The 20,894-nt window shown below is 59.3% G+C and overlaps 2 protein-coding genes across 4 annotated transcripts in view; one reads left to right on the forward strand and one right to left on the reverse strand.

Annotated features, from left to right (window-relative positions):
- Positions 1–7,779, reverse strand: part of ABI3 (ABI family member 3) — a 20,686-nt gene extending 12,907 nt beyond the window's left edge. Inside the window, exons 1-3 of one of the 3 annotated variants that reach the window (XM_089773999.1) lie at positions 7,327–7,779; positions 3,590–3,757; positions 1,510–1,686 (exon numbers count right to left, since the gene is read on the reverse strand). In XM_089773999.1, the coding sequence (XP_089630125.1) occupies positions 1,510–1,686; positions 3,590–3,757; positions 7,327–7,434 (453 nt within the window). In that variant the 5' untranslated portion in view covers positions 7,435–7,779. Of the gene's footprint in view, positions 1–1,509; positions 1,687–3,589; positions 3,758–4,437; positions 6,341–7,326 lie in introns of those variants that run through there. The other 2 variants (XM_075911250.2, XM_075911251.2) reach the window with 2 other exon arrangements.
- A 5,237-nt stretch (positions 7,780–13,016) lies between these two features.
- GNGT2 (G protein subunit gamma transducin 2) lies at positions 13,017–20,656 on the forward strand. Its single transcript, XM_006120447.5, has 3 exons — positions 13,017–14,343; positions 17,111–17,200; positions 19,872–20,656. The coding sequence occupies exons 2-3, from the start codon at positions 17,117–17,119 to the stop codon at positions 19,995–19,997; spliced, it is 210 nt and encodes a 69-aa protein (XP_006120509.1). The 5' UTR covers positions 13,017–14,343; positions 17,111–17,116; the 3' UTR covers positions 19,998–20,656.
- Positions 20,657–20,894: the final 238 nt, after the last annotated feature.

The following is a 20,894-nucleotide window of genomic DNA, read 5'->3' on the forward strand; positions in this document are numbered from 1 at the left end:
GAGCTCCCGGCCTGCCTCTCGTACGCTCCCAGCCCCCCAGACTCACCCCGGTCGGCCACGTGGGGGCGAGGGCCAGATTCACACTCAACCGTTTTCTTGGGACTCGGGATTGGAACGTCCAGGGAAAATCACAGAGCCACAGGGCGGGTGGGCGGAGCCCTCAGGAGGCATCAAGTCCAACCCAGGCCCAAGGCAGGACCAACCCCAACTCAGTCAGCCCAGCCAGGGCTGTGTCCAGCCGGGACTTAAACACCCCTCGGGATGGAGACTCCACCCCCGCCCTAGGGAACCCAGCCCAGCGCTTCCCACCCACCTCAGGAAATCGTTTTTCCTAATCTCCTACCTAGACCTCCCCCACTGCAACTTGAGCCCATTGCTCCTTGTTCTGCCCCCACTGAGACCAGCCTCTCTCCAGCCTCTTTGGAGCCCCCCTTCCAGGAGTTGCAGCTGCTCTCAAATCCCCCTTCACTCTGCTCTTCTGCAGACTACACAAGCCCCAGTCCCTCAGCCTCTCCTCGTAGCTCATGGGCTCAGCATTTTGGTCGCCCTCCCCTCCCTTTTATTGGGACTCTGGAATGGCTGGCTGGCAGGCAGACGCGGCGAGCTCCATCCCAGGTGTTGACCCCAGACCCGACTGCACATTGGGACAGGATGCTCTGGGCGGAGCTGACCACAGTCGGAGAGGCGGGTGGGCAGGCGGACGGAGCAGGGCTCTGGGGAATCCGGGGTTCTGTTCCCGGTTCCGCCCTGACTCGCTTTGCAGCGGTGTGTGAAGGGTTAATTCACGTCTGTAGGACACGGGGAGCCTGCAGGACGCACGGGGACAGTTACGTTCTCCGACTGCACCGTGACCCCTCATGGGAGGGTTGGACTGTGGGTTCCTCCAACCACCGGAGCAATTTTCCAGGGGCCGCGGCGGATTCTCCATCCCTGACCATTCCAAAACCAAGCCTGGATGTTTTTCTACAAGGAAATCCTCTCGGAAAGGCCGTGGGCAAGTTCTCTGGCCTGAGCTAGGTAGGAGGAGAGACTGGCTGCACCTCGGAAGGGCCAGGAAGAACGAATTCGGTGAAGCCGGGAGCTCTTTCCCGTAGATGGACAGGCCAAGCCGGTCGGAGGCGACCAGCAGTTGGGAGTGCCGGATTTGCACTTGAGGGGCGTGGTGTCCAGCGCTCAGCGCTTGCCAAAACCCGGCCTTTGAAGGCTTGGCACGCTGGGCACCCCAAGAAGAAGCACCTTGAAAAAAGCAATGCTCGCTTTCAGACCAGTGGCCGAGACGTGCTCCGGCCGGGGGGATCGTTGTGAGCATCCAGCGGCCTGGCCGGCGGAATCCGGCCACAGAATATCCCCCCGGAGTGTCCCAGTGCAATTGGCCTTCCCTGCTCGCTAAGCAACCCCCCCCCAATCCCAGCAACGTCCGACTGCGCCGGAGCATCTCCCGGGACTCAGCCTTGTGAGGTCCCTTCAAGCTGCCCCCAGCGTGGGGCTGCCCCGGGGGTTTGCTCTGACCTTTATCCCGTGGCCCACGTCGTCCAGGATGCTGAAGTTGAGGGGTTTCCGGAAGTAGGCTTCCAGCGGCTCCTGGTAGGTTGGATAGATGATTTTCTGGTAGGGGGGGGGCCTCTTACAGACAGTCAACGTTCCGATCTCCCGCCGCGACACTTTCTCCTTGTGCATGTCCACCACCTGCAGAGAGACGAGCGCCCTCTGTCAGCTCCCACGAGCCTCCAGCCCTGCAGCTACCAATCCCACGACAACGTCCTCCCTCCGAAACTCCCCGGGCTCCAGAAACCCTCCTCCCTAGGGCTCCTGGGCCCTCCTCCCAGCTCTGCGGTGGCCCAGAAGTCCTGACCCTTCTCGGTGCCTCAGTTTCTCCATCTACACAGCTGGGGGCTGGAGGGAGCCAGGAAGGATTGCTGCTCCCCGGGGTTAATGAGGGCTCGATCCTGAACTCAGCTGGGCACGTCCCACTTTTTAAGGCGTGTAGGGGGCAGATTCTCGGGTGGGGGAAATCAACACAGCTCCATCGGCCTTAGTGGAGTGACACCAGTTTACACCTGCCCCCCCGGCCCTTCGTATTCGGAATGGCCCTCGAGAGCCCCAGTCCCGCTGGGATTCTGTTTGCTCCGAGTGCTGCCGCCTTCCATCCCGCTCGCTGCCGTTTCCTGAGCAAGGAGGGGTTTTTTATTATTATAATTTTCCAGCTAACAGGAAAGTTACCAGGCAACTTTCCCACAGAGGAAAAGGGCGGCCGCCCTCGCCCGCACCGTGTGCATCCGCAGCCTGGCGGGGGGGACTGTCTGATACACCAGGGTCTGGCTGGGCCGAGAATCAACCCCTCAGCCAGCTATGGGGCTGCCTTTCCTTTGCGGTTGGGACCGGCCTGGAAGAGGCTAGCAGCTTGCCAGTCTATGAACCCAGGAGCCGTTCCTACGGGGCTGGAACGCTGCGCTCGCCTGGCCCAGCGCTGGGCTCTCTGGTGCGGAGCCCCCACCCGAACCCGTGGGAACGGCGAGTGCTCAGCCCCGGGGACAATCAGGCCCCACGGTCCCCCCGAAGGGATCCGGGGCATTTTGAAGGCCCTGGCGCTTATTCTTCATGCTGTCGCTGCACTGGAGGACAGAGCACAGCGGTACCTCCCCCCCCCCGTGGAGGACAGAGCACAGTGGTACCTCCCCCCCAGGACAGAGCACAGCGGTACCTCCCCCCCCCCGTGGAGGACAGAGCACAGTGGTACCTCCCCCCCAGGACAGAGCACAGCGGTACCTCCCCCCCCCCGGAGGACAGAGCACAGTGGTACCTCCCCCCCAGGACAGAGCACAGCGGTACCTGCCCCCCCCCCCGTGGAGGACAGAGCACAGTGGTACCTCCCCCCCAGGACAGAGCACAGCGGTACCTTCCCCCCCCCCCGGAGGACAGAGCACGGTGGTACCTCCCCCCCAGGACAGAGCACAGCGGTACCCCCCCCCCCCCGGAGGACAGAGCACGGTGGTACCTCCCCCCCAGGACAGAGCACAGCGGTACCCCCCCCCCGTGGAGGACAGAGCACAGTGGTACCTCCCCCCCAGGACAGAGCACAGCGGTACCCCCCCCCCCGGAGGACAGAGCACAGTGGTACCCCCCCCCCCCGGAGGACAGAGCACGGCGGTAGCCCCCCCTCGGAGGACAGAGCATGGCGGTAGCCCCCCCCATGGGAGTGACATCGCACTGCAAGCGGAGTGGGGCGCACACGGACGGGTATCAAACCCGGCTCAGCCAACAGACCCCAGACCGTCAGCACTGGCCACGGGCGCCTCTGCCAGGGAGCCGCGTCGTCAGCCCTCTCGCGGGCCCATCCCCTAACCCTCCGCCAGGGAGCCGGGTGGCTCGCGGGGGGCTGGAGTCAGGGCGAGGCTCCATGCTGCGAGCGGAGCTGGGGTCGCTATGCAGGTGGCCGGACAGAGCCTGCGTGGATCTCGCTGGCAGCACGCCAGGCGGCGCCCCGAGAGCAGGGCCTGGACACGCCGAGGGACCGGCCTGGACACGCAGGCACATGGCGGCTGCAGCGCCGCCGACCCCAGAGTGACCCCCCGGCGAGTTTGCCACCCACCTGCGCGAGGCAGCAGACACTGGCCTCCACCTGGCGGAGTTCGCTCGCCTGCAGGTCCAGCAGCTGGAGCACCTTGCCGGCCAGGTTGCTGACCTGGTAGGCCACGCTCGCCAAGGACTGGGTGCTGTACGCCATGGTCTCCTCCAGGGCTCGCCGCTTGTCGGTGGCCTGCAACGGAAACAAAAACGGTTTGGGAGCCGGCGTGGCTGGGCTCCGCCCACGGAAGCGGCGCGATGTAAGAACCCAGCCCGGGGAACCGGCCGGGCCTCTCAGAGAATCGCGAAGCCCAGGGCTGGAAGAGCCCTCGGGAGTCATGGAGCCCAGCCCCCCACCCCCCACCCAAAGCAGGACCGACCCCGACTCAGCCAGCCCAGCCGGGTCTTAAACACCTCCAGGGATGGAGATTCCACCCGCCCCAGGGTTTCTCTGCCCTTCTGCCCCCGGTCAGAGGAGTCGGGCCAGGCAGCAAGAGGGAGGAGGCCGAGGAGGCCAGTGTGCGTCTCCATGCAAAGGAAGAGCCGGCAGAAGGTGCAGGAGGGAAGACGACTTTCCCCAGGGATGAACCCAGGCTGGGGACTGGGTGGGCACAGACACCTCCTCCTCCCTGCACCGCCCAGCTGACATGCCTGGGGGCTGCCCTGGAGAAACGCCCAACAACCCTGTGAGATGTGCCCTTGGCCTGGGGAACTGATCTGCACCCGCCGCGCCCATGCACCCAGCCCATCAATCAGCCTCCAGCGGTGCAACAGCCTGGCTAGGGTGTCTGTGAATCCCTGCCCTCGCTGTGTGTGTCATAAGCCCTCTACTGTCACGGAAATTCCTCTTTAGTTCAAGGGTTAAATGCCCACTTGGTCCTTTCCCGCCATCACTTGGATGGTTCTGAGAGGCCGGAGTTTTGTCCAACCCAGCCGTGGATTTGTTCCTGTGTCCCCAGTTCCCTGGCCGGACTCCTTGGACAAAGTGCAAAGCGGGGAGGGGTCCTGGGTCCATCAGAGCTGAAGGAGGATGGCTCGTTGCTGGCAGGAGGTGGGGCGTGCGGGAAGCAGAGCCAAGTGGCTGTGCAGAGGAGCCTTTCGAGATGGCGACTTTCCACTGGCGTCGAGCTTAATTAGCCGTTTCCTTCTGCTTCCCGAACGCTCCGAGCTTCCTGTGGCTGCGTCAACAGAACATGAGCCGTCCGCCAGCGCCTGTCACTGTCTGCCTGAAACGGCACCGCCCTGCCCTGGGCGGGAGGACACAGGCGACCATCAGTCCCCGTTGGCCAGCGGCGGCGTGGGGCTGGTCCCCGAAGATTAGAGAGAGGCGGGAGTGGGGTGGGAGGGGGAATCTTGCACGGGACCCAATCTCGGGTGCAGCAGGAGCCAAACTGCCCTTCCCAGCTCTGTGCAGCTTGATAACGCGCCTCTATGGTGCCGGAGAAGGTGCTGCTTCGCCCGCCTTGCCCGGCTGTTGTCGCAGGCAGGGAGGCCAGAGCGTTGTTCCTCGGGAGGGGGAAACACACCTAGGCTGGCTCCACACTCCGGCCTCGGGTGGCGCGACGGGTGGCACTCGGGGGGTGACTAGTCCACCTTTGTGGGCCCGGCGCTACGTCCGCGGGCGAGTGGCTTCTGCCAACAGACCATGCCTTCGCCCCGGTCCCCACCCAGCCGTGCGTACAGATGTGGCCCTAGAACCCTGCATTGGGGCAGGAGGAAACGGAGCCTCCTTTGCAGCATGATGCGGAGGGCGCTGCGGGGACTGGCCATTGACTTGCATGGGCTTTGGATCCAGCTGTGAAACCTCATCTCCTTTAGGAACTGAGGCCCTGCAAGGTGCCTTCTCCAGCTAAGCAGGGGCGGGTTAGCTTCATGCGCGCTTGGGAACCGGCCCGCAGCCGAGCCGTCTGGCAGGGGCGCTGCGCCGTCACAGTGCTGGCTCAGCCCGGGCTGGGGGCGCAAAACCAAGCTGCTGGCCAGATGTGGGCATCCAAAATGTGCTTCTGTCCTGGCCCTTTTCCCAACACTGTCTTGCTGGGCATGGAAATTCCAACAGGTCGCGGCGCGATTCTTCTTTGTGCCCTGGCGGGCTGGGCAGGGCTGGCTGTGTTCCACTCCAGAAGTGGCTGCATCTCAGAGGGAGGAGTTTCATCCCTCCCCTCTGGAGTTCAGACAGCTCTTTGGAGCCCTCTTGGACGAGGGGGGGCAGGCACGCTGGACTTCGACTCCGGGCACTGGGATTCAACTCCTGCTTCTGCCATCTGAGCGTGGAGCCCAGACCTTCCCAGGGTAATTAGGCACCTCACGTCCATGGGAATCAAAGGGAGTGCGGTTCCTAAATCCCTTTGAGAATTGGGACCTGGATCTCTGTACCTCGGCCCCCCTCCTGTACAATCAGGACCCTGCTCCCCTGGTGTATTTGGGTTGTAACCTCTTCGGTAGAGCAGCCACCAGCAGGGAGCCCTGCTCTCAGCTCTCACGGGCCAAGGAACTAAGATCCGGTTGCGGGACTGCGCTCCCACCCCGTCGGGCAAGGGGAGGCGGTGGGTTTCCAGCGCCGGGCGCTCAGAGCAGGGAATGACGCCGCAGGTTGGGCGGGAAGCAGTCACACCAGACAGCCGCTCACCCCAGAACTAGCTCGGAACATTCTCGCGGGGACCAAGCGGGGAGCCGAGGCTGCTGCTCGTGCCCCTGGGAGGTTCTGCTATTTCACAGGTGCAGACTTTCAGCGCCGACCTCTGCGTTTCCTGACACATGTCACCACGCGGAACAACCCCCCCCCCACGGAAGTGTCCTGTCTCCCCGCCTCCCGCCCCACTTGTACCTGAGGAACTGGGCAGGCGTCCCCGTAACGCCCTGTGCGGAGGGCCAGAAATGAACGAGGGGAAAACCTTGTTAGGGTTGATCTGATCTTTACTGGCACAGAGCCTAGCGCTTTGGGGGGAGCTAGCGGATAGATACCGCATGTGGAGACACAAGATCCCAGGTCCAACCGGGATTCTGCCACCCACAACCCCGGTGGCCTTGGGCACGTCACTTCATCTGCTTATGCTTTAGTTCCCCCTCTACTTGGAGCTCATTGGACTGTAAGGAGGATGCAGGAGCTACCTGCCCCGGGGCTTGTCGTCGCTCTGCAAAGACCTGCCTTTCCCGTGAGCGAGCCAGGGCCCAGGGAAGAGAAGGCAGGCGCCAGGTGGACACTTGCAAGTCAAGCTGAAGATCAGGTTCCCCTTAGGGTCGGATCTGAGTTAAGACTGCACCTCCCCCCAGAACACGGCCACAGTCAGACACGGTTACTCGGCCCTCTGAGCTTACAGGCAGCGCACGCAGGACAGACGGACACCGCGGCACAACGGACGGAGCGATTTCTCGCAGGCTGCATCTACACTGCACGGCTATTTTGGGAGATTTTTTGAAATAACGGGCGCTATAAGGGAAGGTGCGACAGAGCCTCTTATTTCGAACTTCGGCGCCGTGGAGACGGGCCAGATTTCAAAATTGCCTATTTCGAAATAAGAGGCGCGATGTGCAAGTCTGATCCCAGTGCAGGGGGCTGTGTGGACGGGGCCAAAAGCCAAGTTCGGCGTGTGGGGCGCTAGCCACTAGGCCGTACTGCCTCCCCAAAGGCAAGATCATTTTCTGTCCTTCCCTTTCTACTGGGCAGAGCCGGCCCAGCTGCCCCTTTGCGGAGCCTTCATGCCCCTAAGTGTGAGATGCCCGGGATCTCGGCACCTGCCCGGCCCAGCCGCGGGCCCCGCCTACCTGCAGGTAGTTGCTCTCGCAGTAGTCGGCCAGCCTGTGCAGGTTGCTGTAGTTGTCCCGCAGGACTTGCCTGGCCGCGGGGATTTCATGCTGCTGCCGCTCGGCCATGCTGCGCGCCGCTTCCTCCTGCGCGCCAGCGGCTCCCCAGGCAGCCCGGGCGCTGCGCTGCGCTCATTGGCGGGCGGGGCGCGCAGTCCCACCCCGCTGCGCACCTGCCCCTCTGCGCCACCGGGGGGCCCCAGCCTGCCCCGGCCACTCGCCCCGCCAGCCCGGGGGCCGCTTCGGAGGGACCCGGCTTTCAGCGCCCGCTGGGATCCGTGCGCCCCCCTTCCCGTGCGCACTCGGGAAACTTAGGAACGGCCCGGAGAGGAAACGTGGCTCCCACGCGCTGTGGGGCGCGGGGCGCAGCTGGCCGGGGGGAGCTGGTGTCAGACCCTGCGGTGATCCTCCGGGGGAAGGGGTGGAGGGAAGAGGGGCCGTCCGGGCGGGGTTTGCCAGCCGCAGGGGAAGCGCTGGGGGCGGCCGAGGAAAGCCACAGCGAGAAGGGACGTGAGTCATGGCAGAAGAACAAGGGGCGCTGGAAACAGAAACATTCCAAGAAAGTCCCAGCGGCCAGGGAGCTAAACTGTCCCGCAACGGGCTCCCGAGGCGGCCACGCGTGTCCGCTCCCACGTGTACAGCCGAAGCTGGCTGCTGTGCTTGGGGTGAAGCTGCGACTCCCCGGTAGCCCAGCGACCAGGGCCGACGTATCCAGTAGGCTCAGTGCCTGGGCCCCGCGATCCTTTTAGGGGCCCACGAAAATGTTTTAATTTCTTTTAAAATCAGAAGGAAAAAAAACCTTTTAGGGTCGAAGAAAGGCTACGTCTGCATCGCGGCTTCTTGCGGGAGTAATATGCAAATGAGGCTAAGCGTGGAATATCGCCCAGCCTCATTTGCATACCTAATGAGCCACCATTTTTTTCAGAAGAGGCTCTTGCGCAAGAAAAACCCTCGGCTGCGTCTAGATTGCACCCTCTTTTCGTAAAAGGGATGCAAATTAGACGTATCGCAATTGCTAATGAAGCGGGGATTTAAATCTCCCCCGCTTCATTAGCATAAAAATGGCTGCTGCTTTTTTTCGGCACGAAGCTTTGCTGGAAAATAGCGCCAGTCTAGACACGGATCTTTCGGAAAATGAAGCCTTTTCCAAAAGGCCCTCTTAAAATAAGGGATAAGGGAGCTTTCAGAAAAGGCTTTATTTTCCGAAAGATCCGCGTCTAGACTGGCGGTTTTTTCCGGCAAAGCTCCGTGCTGAGGGATGCAATCTAGACATAGCCCCCTTGCGCAACGCCGTTACACCTATTACTTGACAGGAAGAACGGCGTTGCGCAAAAGGGTTTTTCTTGCGCAAGGAGGGGCAGTGTAGACGCTTCTTGCGCAAGAGCCTCTTCTGAAAAAATGGTGGCTCATTAGGTATGCAAATGAGGCTCGGCGATAGTCCACGCTTAGCCTCATTTGCATATTACTTGCGCAAGAAGCCGCGAGTGGGAACATAGTCAAAATGTTTTAATATTTTTCTCACATCAGAAAAAAATGAAACTTTTAGGGCCCACGAAAATCGATTCAATTTTGCCTAAAACAGAAAAAAAATGTTGAAGTATTTAAAGTTATATCAAAAATCATTTTTCCAATTGATATTATTATGGTGGGGGGGGCCCAGGAAGGCAAAGGTGCCTAGGGCCCACGAAAGTCATAATGCGGCTCTGCCATCGACAGGGTCAAATCCCGGCCCCACGGCACGCAGTGAGTGGGGAGTGTGACCGAGTCGGGCTACCGGGGAGCAGTGGAGGGGAAATCTATTAGCCCCGGATTAAATAGGTCTCTGTTCCCAGCCTAGACTAACGAGGGCTGATCCAGAACCAGCAGGAACCTGCTAGAATCAGTCAGCGCAATCAGGCCAATGAAAACACTTAGCACCAAGCAGGAGGCTTCCAGACTCGCAGGGGCCGGACTCATCCGAACACCTGGGGGCCCATTAAGAGCCAGCTGAGGCTGGTTTAAAAGGGCTTTTTCCTTCTGCTTGCTCTGCTGCGAGGAGGGAGCTGAGGAGAGTGAGGGGCAGGGGAGGCTGGGAGGAGAAAGCGCAGGCGGGTACCACGTGGAAGGGCGTGGCCCGTGGGGAAGTGGCCTGTGGATTTGTAGCGGTTACCAGAGACGTTCCAGACAGCGGCTGCTGCGGGGGCCCTGGGCCGGAGCCTGCGGTAAAGGACAGGCCTGGTTCTCGCCAGCAGCTCCCCATTGTACGACTAGGAAGAACCGGTTTGGGTGCACGCAGGGCCGGACCAAGCCATTCCGGCGCCCCGGGCAGATAGTTCAATTGTGCCCTGGGTTGGGGGAGGGTGCATGTGCGGCCCCGCTCCCGTGCTGGTGTGCGGGGGAGGGTGCATGCATGGTCCCGCCCCCGCCCAGCACGAGGGGGAGGGCACGTGGAGCTGGCGGCGGCAGGATGCACGTGCCCGGCCCGGCCCAGCCTGGCTACTGCTGCTGGTGCGCAGCCCGGGGCCGCCTGGGGCGGGACGAGCCTGGCCGTGCAGGGCCCCACAGCCATGCGGGTAATGGCGTTGCTGGCTGGCGCCGTGGGGGTTAACGCAGCCCCTGCCCTGGGAGCCGGCTGTGTGGCGCCTGATGGCAGCTCTAAGGGGTGCCACGCGCCCGGCTGCACAGCGCCCCTCACAGCTGCCATCCGGCGCCCCCCGTAGGTTGGCACCTGGGGCAGCTGCCTGGCTAGCTCATGCCTTAATCCGGCCCTGGGTGCAAGGGTTTGTCCTCCCTGCACTCCCGGGAGGGGCAGCAAAGACGAGGAAGTTTGGTTTCCCCTCTTCCCCGTGCTGGCCTGCGATGGGAGTCTCCACAAACAGCGAGCCGGTGTCTGAAGGGAGGCAAGTCAACCCCCGAGAGCTCAGGCCCCAGGTGGAGGGGGAGCTTTGTCGCAGGAGTTAGGGACGAAATCCGCTAGGACGTGGCTTCCTCCTGCTTGGCGGGACCCAGGTTTCCAGCAGAGGCGGGCCCGGGCCAGCCCTCCGATCTAACCCGCGCTGAGCCGGGACAGTTCACACTGGGCCACGGACTCCTCTCGGCCGGCCAGAGCTCACGGAGGGGCTGGCAGTGCCCTCACGCTGCCCCGCAGCCGCCCCGCCGCGGAGCCACACGCAGCCCCAGCCTGGGTATCGTCCAGTCCACGGTACAATGTGCAGCGGGGGGGGGGGGGGGGTTTCCATCCCAGCCCCTCTGGGCAGATCAAAGGGCAGCTCGGCCCAGCTGGAGAGTCTCCCAATGCGAGCACTTGCCAGTAGACACAGGGGCCAGGCTTGTGACGACAGCCTCGCCCTCGCCAGAGCTGAAGCCTGTTGTCAAGTCCCCCCCGGGACCAAACCTCTCCAGGCGTTGGAACCGTCCCACCCACGTCAGGTTTTCGAAACATTTTCTCATTTTTGTTGCTCCCCTCTGGACTCTCCTCAACCGGTCCATGGTCTCCCCACGGCGCCGGGCCCAGACCCGGCCACGGAATAGCAAAGGAGGCCTCCCCAGAGCAGGGCAATTACCCGCCACGTCTCACATACACCGGGCCTGTAAATACGCCCCACAACGATCTTCGGATTGTTCACAGCTGCATCCCCCTCCTCACTCACAGCCAATCTGTGTTTCACTAGATGCCCCGGTTCCTTCCCTCCTCCCCCGCCATTGTCATCCTTTGGGTTTTCCCCTCTGCTCTGCAGAGACGGCGAACGAGGCTGCCGAGGCGGGTTATGTGGGGGGGAGACGGCGAACGAGGCTGCCGAGGCGGGTTGTGTGAGGGGGAGACGGCGAACGAGGCAGCCGAGGCGGGTTGTCTCTGAGGGGGAGACGGCGAACGAGGCTGCCGAGGCGGGTTGTGTGAGGGGGAGATGGCGAACGAGGCTGCCGAGGCGGGTTGTCTCTGAGGGGGAGACGGCGAACGAGGCAGCCGAGGCGGGTTGTGTGAGGGGGAGACGGCGAACGAGGCTGCCGAGGCGGGTTGTCTCTGAGGGGGAGGTGGTGAACGAGGCTGCCGAGGCGGGTTGTCTCTGAGGGGGAGATGGTGAACGAGGCAGTCGAGGCGGGTTGTCTCTGAGGGGGAGACGGCGAACGAGGCAGTCGAGGCGGGTTGTCTCTGAGGGGGAGATGGTGAACGAGGCAGTCGAGGCGGGTTGTCTCTGAGGGGGAGATGGCGAACGAGGCAGTCGAGGCGGGTTGTCTCTGAGGGGGAGACGGCGAACGAGGCTGCCGAGGCGGGTTGTCTCTGAGGGGGAGACGGCGAACGAGGCTGCCGAGGCGGGTTGTCTCTGAGGGGGAGACTGCGAACGAGGCTGCCGAGGCGGGTTGTCTCTGAGGGGGAGACGGCGAACGAGGCTGCCGAGGCGGGTTGTCTCTGAGGGGGAGACGGCGAACGAGGCAGCCGAGGCGGGTTGTGTGAGGGGGAGACGGCGAACGAGGCTGCCGAGGCGGGTTGTCTCTGAGGGGGAGATGGCGAACGAGGCTGTCGAGGCGGGTTGTCTCTGAGGGAGAGATGGCGAACGAGGCTGTCGAGGCGGGTTGTCTCTGAGGGGGAGATGGCGAACGAGGCTGTCGAGGCGGGTTGTCTCTGAGGGGGAGACGGCGAACGAGGCTGTCGAGGCGGGTTGTCTCTGAGGGGGAGATGGCGAACGAGGCTGCCGAGGCGGGTTGTCTCTGAGGGGGAGATGGCGAACGAGGCTGCCGAGGCGGGTTGTCTCTGAGGGGGAGATGGCTAACGAGGCTGCCGAGGCGGGTTGTCTCTGAGGGGGAGATGGCGAACGAGGCTGCCGAGGCGGGTTGTCTCTGAGGGGGAGATGGCGAACGAGGCTGCCGAGGCGGGTTGTCTCTGAGGGGGAGATGGCTAACGAGGCTGCCGAGGCGGGTTGTGTGAGGGGGAGATGGCGAACGAGGCTGCCGAGGCGGGTTGTCTCTGAGGGGGAGACGGCGAACGAGGCTGCCGAGGCGGGTTGTGTGAGGGGGAGATGGCGAACGAGGCTGCCGAGGCGGGTTGTGTGGGGGGGAGATGGCGAACGAGGCTGCCGAGGCGGGTTGTCTCTGAGGGGGCGATGGCGAACGAGGCTGCCGAGGCGGGTTGTCTCTGAGGGGGAGATGGCGAACGAGGCTGCCGAGGCGGGTTGTCTCTGAGGGGGAGATGGCGAACGAGGCTGCCGAGGCGGGTTGTCTCTGAGGGGGAGATGGCGAACGAGGCTGCCGAGGCGGGTTGTCTCTGAGGGGGAGATGGCGAACGAGGCTGCCGAGGCGGGTTGTCTCTGAGGGGGAGATGGCTAACGAGGCTGCCGAGGCGGGTTGTGTGAGGGGGAGATGGCGAACGAGGCTGCCGAGGCGGGTTGTCTCTGAGGGGGAGACGGCGAACGAGGCTGCCGAGGCGGGTTGTGTGAGGGGGAGATGGCGAACGAGGCTGCCGAGGCGGGTTGTGTGGGGGGGAGACGGCGAACGAGGCTGCCGAGGCGGGTTGTCTCTGAGGGGGCGATGGCGAACGAGGCTGCCGAGGCGGGTTGTCTGTGAGGGGGAGACGGCGAACGAGGCTGCCGAGGCGGGTTGTGTGGGGGGGAGACGGCGAACGAGGCTGCCGAGGCGGGTTGTCTCTGAGGGGGCGATGGCGAACGAGGCTGCCGAGGCGGGTTGTCTCTGAGGGGGAGATGGCGAGGCCATTTGGGTTCTGAAGCTCAGCGCACAAAGCAGCGTCTCTGGGCGTGTCCTCGTGCAGGGGCCTCCAGCCTTTCTACGCACGAGGTCACTTTTTGAATGTCAGTGCAAGCCAAGATCTAACTCAGACCCAAATACCTTTGCCCCGCCTCCTTTGTGCTCCTTGCCCCGCCTCCCTGTGAGGCCACACCCCTGCCCTGGGAGGCAGGAGGGGTTCATGACTGGGGTAGGGGTTTGGGATGTGGGCTCCAGCTGGGCCCTGCTGACCTCAGGTGGCTCCTGGGTGAGGGTGCAGGGGGGCTGAGGCAGACTCCCCCCTGCTCTGGCCCCGCACCTCTCCCAAAAGCAGCCAGCGAACTTGTCCTGCGGTGCCCCTCTCTGCTCTGTGGAGACAGGAGACAGGGTGGGAGGGGGGCACCCTGACATCAGCCCCCTCCTCTCCATCCCCTGCCCTGCGCAGCAAGCAGGCGGCTCCCGGGGACCAGCTCCAAGGCAAAGGGCAGAAGATGCGCAGCCGTGGGGGGAGGAGCAGCTGAAGTGCCGGCTCTTGACAGCCACGGGGCCAAACCAGTTCGCATCCCGTGTCAGAGGCGCCAAGATCTACCGGCTGGTGGCCCCTGTCCTCGAGCCTTCCCGCTCTAGGACAAAACCCCAGAGAAGTCGGCTACCGTGCCCACGTCTGGCCATTCTTTTCACCCGCCACTAGCCTGGACTGGAAACTGGTCAGCACTGTCCGGGCATCTCCATCCTGCGGCTGGAGGCGCTGTCTCGACAGCCCTTCCTCAGCGCAACGTGGGCAAGGTAACCTCTTCCCTCGGGCCCACACAGCGGCCACACGCTGCCAGCACCCACACAGCTCACATTCTGCCATCTGCACTGGAAACTCCACAGCGTGAAGAAAAAGGAAGCACTACTGAACAGCAACTTCCCTCGGAGACGCTGGCCCACCGAAAGGGATTACTTCACCCACCTCTCTCCCACAGCCGGGGGCCCACCCAGCTGCCACACGCTGACGCGGCATGTTCGTTGGCAGCTACAAAATTATCGATCAGCTTTAAAATCCGCAGCCCCCGCTCCGGCTACCCGGGTTTTAAGGTTAATGCCTGACACTTGATCAGCTTAATAAACTGAGTCCATTATCAGATTAGGGACTGAAGACATCTGCTCCTTCGGCCATCTGGGGAGTCTGCCGGAGTCTTCAAGTGGGAAGCCGAAGGAGGGAGCAGAAGCCGCCTCTCAGCAGCCTGGACAGATGTAACTCCCCAGCGCTTCGGAAAGGGAAGACCCTCGCCCTAGGCGGTAAGTTCCCTTCTTTCCTGCACAGCACAGACTATCCCATTGCCGTCTTCACCAATGTCACCGGGCTACAGGCTCTGGTTTTGCTCCCCCTAGAAGGAGCCTTTTCAGGTATCAGTGGCTTGCAGGCCAGGTGAAGGTGTCACAGTCTGAACGGTGGAACTGGCTGGTATTTACACCCTGCCGCAGGTGTGAAGCCAGGGGTGAGAAGGGCAGAATAGTTCATTTGCAGCGCGTTGGAGAGTGTGCACTCTTACACAAAGGACAACGACAGGTGCAATGCTAGCAATAGGCGGGCTGCCTGCCTGAACCGGGAAGAATCAGAGAGGCAAAGGGAGAGAGTGGGAAAATGAGAGAGAGGGAAGGGGTGTGTGTGTGGGGGTGTGTGTGTGTGTGTGTGTGTGTGTGTGTGTGTGTGTGTGTGTGTGTGTGAAAGAGAGTGAGAGAGAGAGAGAGTGAAAGAGAGAGAGAGGGAGAATGAGAGAGAGAGCGAGAGAGAATGTGTGTTAAAAAGAATCCATTCCGCCTTATACTTAGGTACATTTTGGACTCAGACCTCCAAACTGGTTTTGAATTTAAACATGAGAGTGATTAATCCACTCGAGGAGCCAGTTAATTTTGGGTTTTCTGAATAACACTTTCCAAAAATGGGTGTCTGTAAGAGATCTCTCTCTTCCTTAAGAAATCTGTCTGCACTAGACCCAACCAGCAGACCGGTTCCAGCCTTTATCCTTCCCAGAATCCCTGCGAAGTACTTCTTGGAGAAGAACGATTCTGTAGCACACATCCTGTGTTGTGACCCAACAGGGCATGTAAAGGTGTCGTGCTGATTTATATTAGCAGGGGAACTGGACTGATGTTTAAAAAAAACCAACCCAATTCTATTTATTATGTGGAAGATTTTTCACAAGCACAAATGGCAGTTAGGAATCTTCCTCCCTTTGACTTTCAGTGGGTGTTATGGTCCTTACGACAGTTTGTGCCTCCAGCCTTCCCCTGAACCTCGTTCTCTTGCAAACTCCAGCTCATCCAACAGATTCCAGCTCCCACTCTACTTCCATAAACAGGATTCTGTTTTCAGTGCTGTTGCTCATCAGAGAATCCTAGAATCATGGAATCCCAGGGTGAGCAGAGACCTCAGGAGTCATCAAATCCAGCCCCCTGCCCAAAGCAGGACCAACCCCAACTCAATCAGCCCCTTGCATCTGTGATCTCCCAGTTTATAAATAAGAAAGATCAGACGCATCATCTAAAATACATATTTACATACTCAGGATATGTTCAGTTTCACTGGACAGCTCCACGTTTCCTTCTCCTGCTGTTACTTTTTAGCACTCTCGCACGTTAATTGTTAAATTATTGCAAGTGAAAGCAAAATTGCCCCCAGAAATGCACACCCGAAAAGCATCACGGATATTTAAGTTTTGGCTTAAACTGACAAAGGCCGGGGAGGGAGAGAGTCAGAATTAGCACAGACTCCTTGACTTCAAGGGAGAAATGTGGTTTGCCCTAAGTGAGAATCCAGCCCCCCCGCATTCTGAGATACTCAGTAATTAACGATAGCGGGTGAATGAAGGACAGAGTTTCAGACCTTGCAGCGGGCACTATTGTTTTAAGTTAAAACTAGGAAGGTGTTTTCATGCTGCTTTTTGTACTCTGAAGAGCACGGCGGATGGTTTGGGATCAGTCACAGAGCCAGGCGTTTTGAGCTCCATCCTGCACGGCCACTGACTTACTGTCTGGCCCTCGAGTCTGTAAAACAAGGACAATCCGTGGTTTGTGCTATGTCCCTTAATTAGCTCATGTTCATAAAGTGCTTTGGGACTCTTGGGTGGAAGGCGCTAGAGACGGGCAAAGTGTTAAAAATGGAGCTGGAAACAGCAACCCAGGAACAAACCTACTCAGAGGAGTAAAGTTGGAGAAAAATTGCTGCCTTTCAGTGCAGAGTGCTTAGCGTTCACAAAGACGCAGCTCACGTTGAGAGCATTCTCTTAAGATAAATGGACAATTCTAGGCAATATCCAGGCTCGAGTTGTTAAATCCTCTGAAAGCCGCCCGTTAATCGAGGTTCAGGTTAAGGCTGGAGGCACAAATAGTAGTATGAACCCTAACACGCACTACAAGTCGAAGGTAAGTGGGTGCCTAGTGGCCATTTGTGCTTGTGAATATTCTTCCACATAATAGACTGAATTGGTTTTATTTAATATCCGTCCAGATCCTCTGCTACCGCATCAAGCCGTTATAGTAAAACCAATATCCAATTATCGTAAAAAGAATCAGTGAGCGTTGAAGGGACTATTAACCTGCATGCTCCAGGGCCTCAATCTACTCCTCACTGCTGGGGGTCAGGAAGACTCCCTCTGGCAGCAGTTAACCCTCTAACTGCCTGCTGCAGGGTTTCCTGTCCAGTCTCCGAGTACTGGTGACCGCTGGGAACAGGATATTGAACGAGACGGTTAATTGATCTGCTTTAGTTTTGTAATTCTTATATTACCTAAACCCACATAATCTCATTGGCTCTGCCAGCCTAAGCCCGGTGAGGATCTGGCCAATCAAAGTTTAACTGGTTGTATCGTCTGTTGGGAATGCTGGAGAAATTCAAGCATTTTCCGTACCAGCTCTGAATGGAGAAGCAAACAGAGGGTGTCTCCGAGCCCCCTGACTCCTATGGGCCTTAAGAGAAGCTAGAGTGTTGCTCGTACCTGCTACAGGACAAGCGTTTGCAGAAGATACATGTGCACCAGTAACAGGGCTTCCTATCTGGTTGCAGGGCAGCATGGCTCAGGATCTTACAGAAAAAGAACTTCTGAAGATGGAGCTTGACCAGCTGAAAAAGGAAGTGAAGAATGAAAGGCAAATGGCAAGTATTCCCCTTAGGGTCTCAGCACAATGGGAGACGTCAATCCCTGAGTTAACCATCTAGATGGATGTTCCCAGCAGGCCAAGGGCTCTGCCGAGCAAGGGCCTTTAGTTACATCTCAGATACAAAGCCAGGGGCTCAGTTTGCACCTTTCCACCTTCGAGATAAGAGTCGGCCTCGTGTCAGGCTAGCAGCGGTCTGGCTCCCAGCGCATACTAGCGGGCTAGGGGGCCTGGTGACGCGGGAGAGCACAAAGAGCACAGGATTTGGGCCCAGATCTCAAAGGTACTGAGCTGCCTGCCACTGAAACCAACGAGAGGCGTGGGGCTCTGGCCCTTTGACCCTGGAGTACACAGAACTCCGGCTTCTCGGGCTGCCATTTGAGCATTTAAAGGCACATGGCAAATAGCCGCTTGCCATCCACGCCCCATGAGGTAGGGTGCCAGATGCTCCCAACTCCTGGTACAGCCTGTGGGGGAAGAGGGCACTCAGCAAGGACAGGTGAGCGTAGCCGGGTCCTGGCATACAGCATTCCACACAGCCCAGTCTTTGGACAGTCTGGATCCCAGCAGTGGTAGCCGCATGAACAGCCTGACCCTGTTCCATCCAAGCCCACCAGAGCCTGGATGAGAGCAAGGTCTTGCCAGTGACTTCAGCAACAGCAGGGTCAAGCCCAAACCGAGGGGAGAGAATGGCTTTAGATATGAGACACTTATCTGCAGCGTCCCACCGGGTTAACAGAAACAGATTAAGGGGCAGGAGAACTCGTCTGTACAGGAGACCCTGAAAAATAATCCACTTGCATTGTGCAGAGAAGACCAAGTCACATGCTAGAGAAGACAAAATCCTGCACCGGCTGAGGCATGATACTGACTAGATGAAGCATTTCCAACCTTTCCAGTCCCCCTACCTCTTTCCGGAGACTGATTTCTTTTGCACGTTTCACCTCACTTAAAAAGCACTTGCTTACAGAATCAGCCAAAAACGTCCCGGCCCAGTAGTACGGAAAAAAGGCCGACTTTCTCGTTCTTACCGTGTAGTTATAAATAAGTCAACTGGAATAGCGTGCTTCCGCTGCAGGGTGATACCTGAGCCTGGATTCCTTTGGCCGCCTTGTCTATAGTCGCAGCCGCTCTGCCCGGGGCTGAAACGTGTAATTTCCTGGGCTACCGTCCGTAAGTTGAGAAGCACTGACCTGGATGAGCTGAGTACCCCCTAGAAAACCTCTGCATGAGCACCCCCGGGTTGAGAACCACTGGGCTACGTGATTTCCATGTTGCCGTAGAGCCCAGCTGGATGAACGTGGCTAGAGTTCTTCAAACAGGAGCAGAGGTAGCAATGCAGCCTCTGCCTAGAATTCACTGGCTGTTTTGTAGGCCCAGGCTGAGGGTCTGTTCTGTACGAGGGACATTAAAACGCAGTTATCAGGCTGCCCGTATAGTCGATATGACGATACGACTAGTCGATAGGACGGCTCTGCAGGGCTGCAGCGAGGGGAGCTCCAGGAGCCGGCTCCAGCCGGGACTGAGCAGTCCTGGCTCATGCTAGCTCTGGGAGCCACCCGCGCTGCGGCTCTGCGTGTTAAACATAGCAAGAGCTGCCAGGCTCTCACTATACTTCCAATGCAGCGGCGCAGTGATCAGCGCGAGTCCAGCAGCCCCTGTTCGCTGCAAACAGGCGCTGCTGCTGCTGTAGCCTCTGCTCTCGGCTGCAGCCCCTGTCTGCAGAGGGACACACGTCCCCGCTGGGACCCCTGCAGACAGAAGCTGCACCCCAGCTCCCCCGAGCTCCAGCTCCTTTTTCCCACCCTTGTTGATAGAGGCAATAAGGGCGGGAGGGAAGCGACGATCGACTCGCTACTGGGCCATCCGATAAGCTTATGGGCTGGTCGACTCGTCGCTTACGTCCCTATTCTAGTCGGCTTTTTATTCTGCACTTGTCACCAGAGGAGCTGAGCACCTTCCTGGAGGGCATTAAATAACTCTTGATTTGCGAGGCTTTGTGGCTTATTCGTTCCATGTAGATCTGTTGCCACACGTTTGTATTAGAGGAGGCAAGTGAAAGAAATGGGCCTTGCATTTGGAGGGGAAAGCAGAGAGGCCAGTGACGGTCCAAAGAGCCTGGACGAGTTCCTTGCCGAGTCTCGGACCCGCTCTGGGGAAGGTTCTGTCTCCTGCACAGATGAGATTTCACGCCTAGTGTTGGGAGCTCCCCTGGACCAGAGGAGCAAAGTTAACTCCTCCGTGTGTCTAGTCCCCCCCAATTCTAATGAGCCTTTGCTGACTCGCTGGGGGTTCCCAGTCCCGGGGCTCCGGGACATGCTGCTATTCGAGGAAGTGGCTTGCTTCCCATTGAGGTGCTAGATCGAGAGGGCCTGGACGTGTGTGTGGCAAACAAGGCTCTTCCGAGTTAGAGCCGTTCCTGCTCAGGCACGGGTTTGGTAGGGATCGAAAACCACATGCGCCATGTCTTCACCTGACCTCCAACAATTAGGGGCTACGATGACTCCTAAAAGGGAGTTTCCTGCCCCTTCTTGGGACTCATCTGGCCCTGCTCCCTGCCCTGTGTCCAGCAGCTGATGGAGCACGAGTCCAACACAGTCGGACAAATCCTAGGGAGTCAGATCTCGTTCTCATGACCTAAGAAGAGATTCTTCTTCCTTTGTCTCTAGATCTCCAAGACAGGCAAGGAGCTCAAGGAGTACATAGAATCCATGGCAGCAGAGGATCCTCTTTTGAAAGGCGTCCCTGAAGATAAGAACCCTTTTAAGGAGAAGGGAGGCTGTGTCGTTAGCTGACCCCCGCCACACACAGACAAACTTCAGACCTTTTCCGCGTATACAATCGAGACTGAGAATTTTGCTTTACCCTGTAGCATGACCCTGCCATTGGCTAGGGCAGCCCCAAAACACAAAACCCATTTGGAAGGTAGCACATCTCTGGGAGAGGGGCACAAGGCCATTGGAGACATTCCTATATTTAGCAGCGGGAAGGCAGCCTGCTCTCTAGGTCCCCAAAGCCGATTTCCATTTAGTTTAACACATACACGCACGCACACGCAATGCTGAACTTGCTGCACTTCTGTCCATCCACACACAAACGGGGCATTAAGAAAAGTCTGACCCCCCAAAGCTTAACTCCCGACTTGACCTGCCTAGCACAAGCTGGAAGGCAATTCCGCCTGAGCAAGTCACTTAACCCGGCGACAGAGTTTCCCCCCGTAGCACAGGGATAATAAGGTTCATTCGCCTTTGGCAGAGCACACAGAGATCTGGCTGCAAGGTGCTAAGTATTGTTAGAACTGTCATGGCCAAGAATTTGTGAGGGTCTGATCAATTGACATGCCACGTTGCCAGTTACTTGGATGTTGCTCATTTATTCATGACATTATTTGGGGAGAGACAAACTCCACACACACACACACACCCACACACACGTGCACACACACACACACACACACCCATTCCCTGGCACGTGCACGTGCACACACACACACACACACACACACACACACACACACACACACACACACGTTCCCCGGCATCTACCTCCAAATATGTAAGTAATTTACCCTCTACAACACAAACTCCCTCTTCCCATACAAATTGAGTCTGGCGAGGCGTACCCAGGAGCGGGAGATAATACGGTATCGTTGATAGGGAAAGGCACCATGGAGAAAGGTTTGCAGGGGGATT

Source organism: Pelodiscus sinensis, chromosome 29, assembly GCF_052426305.1.
Source record: "Pelodiscus sinensis isolate ZL-2025 chromosome 29, ASM5242630v1, whole genome shotgun sequence".
Lineage (NCBI taxonomy): Eukaryota > Metazoa > Chordata > Testudines > Trionychidae > Pelodiscus > Pelodiscus sinensis.

Bases quoted from the DNA above. Each gene is read 5' to 3' on its own strand.
- GNGT2 (XM_006120447.5), top strand. From the start codon at position 17,117: ATGGCTCAGGATCTTACAGAAAAAGAACTTCTGAAGATGGAGCTTGAC. The intron at 17,201-19,871 runs GCAAGTATTCCC...CTTTGTCTCTAG, and splicing joins TGAAGAATGAAAGGCAAATG to ATCTCCAAGACAGGCAAGGA.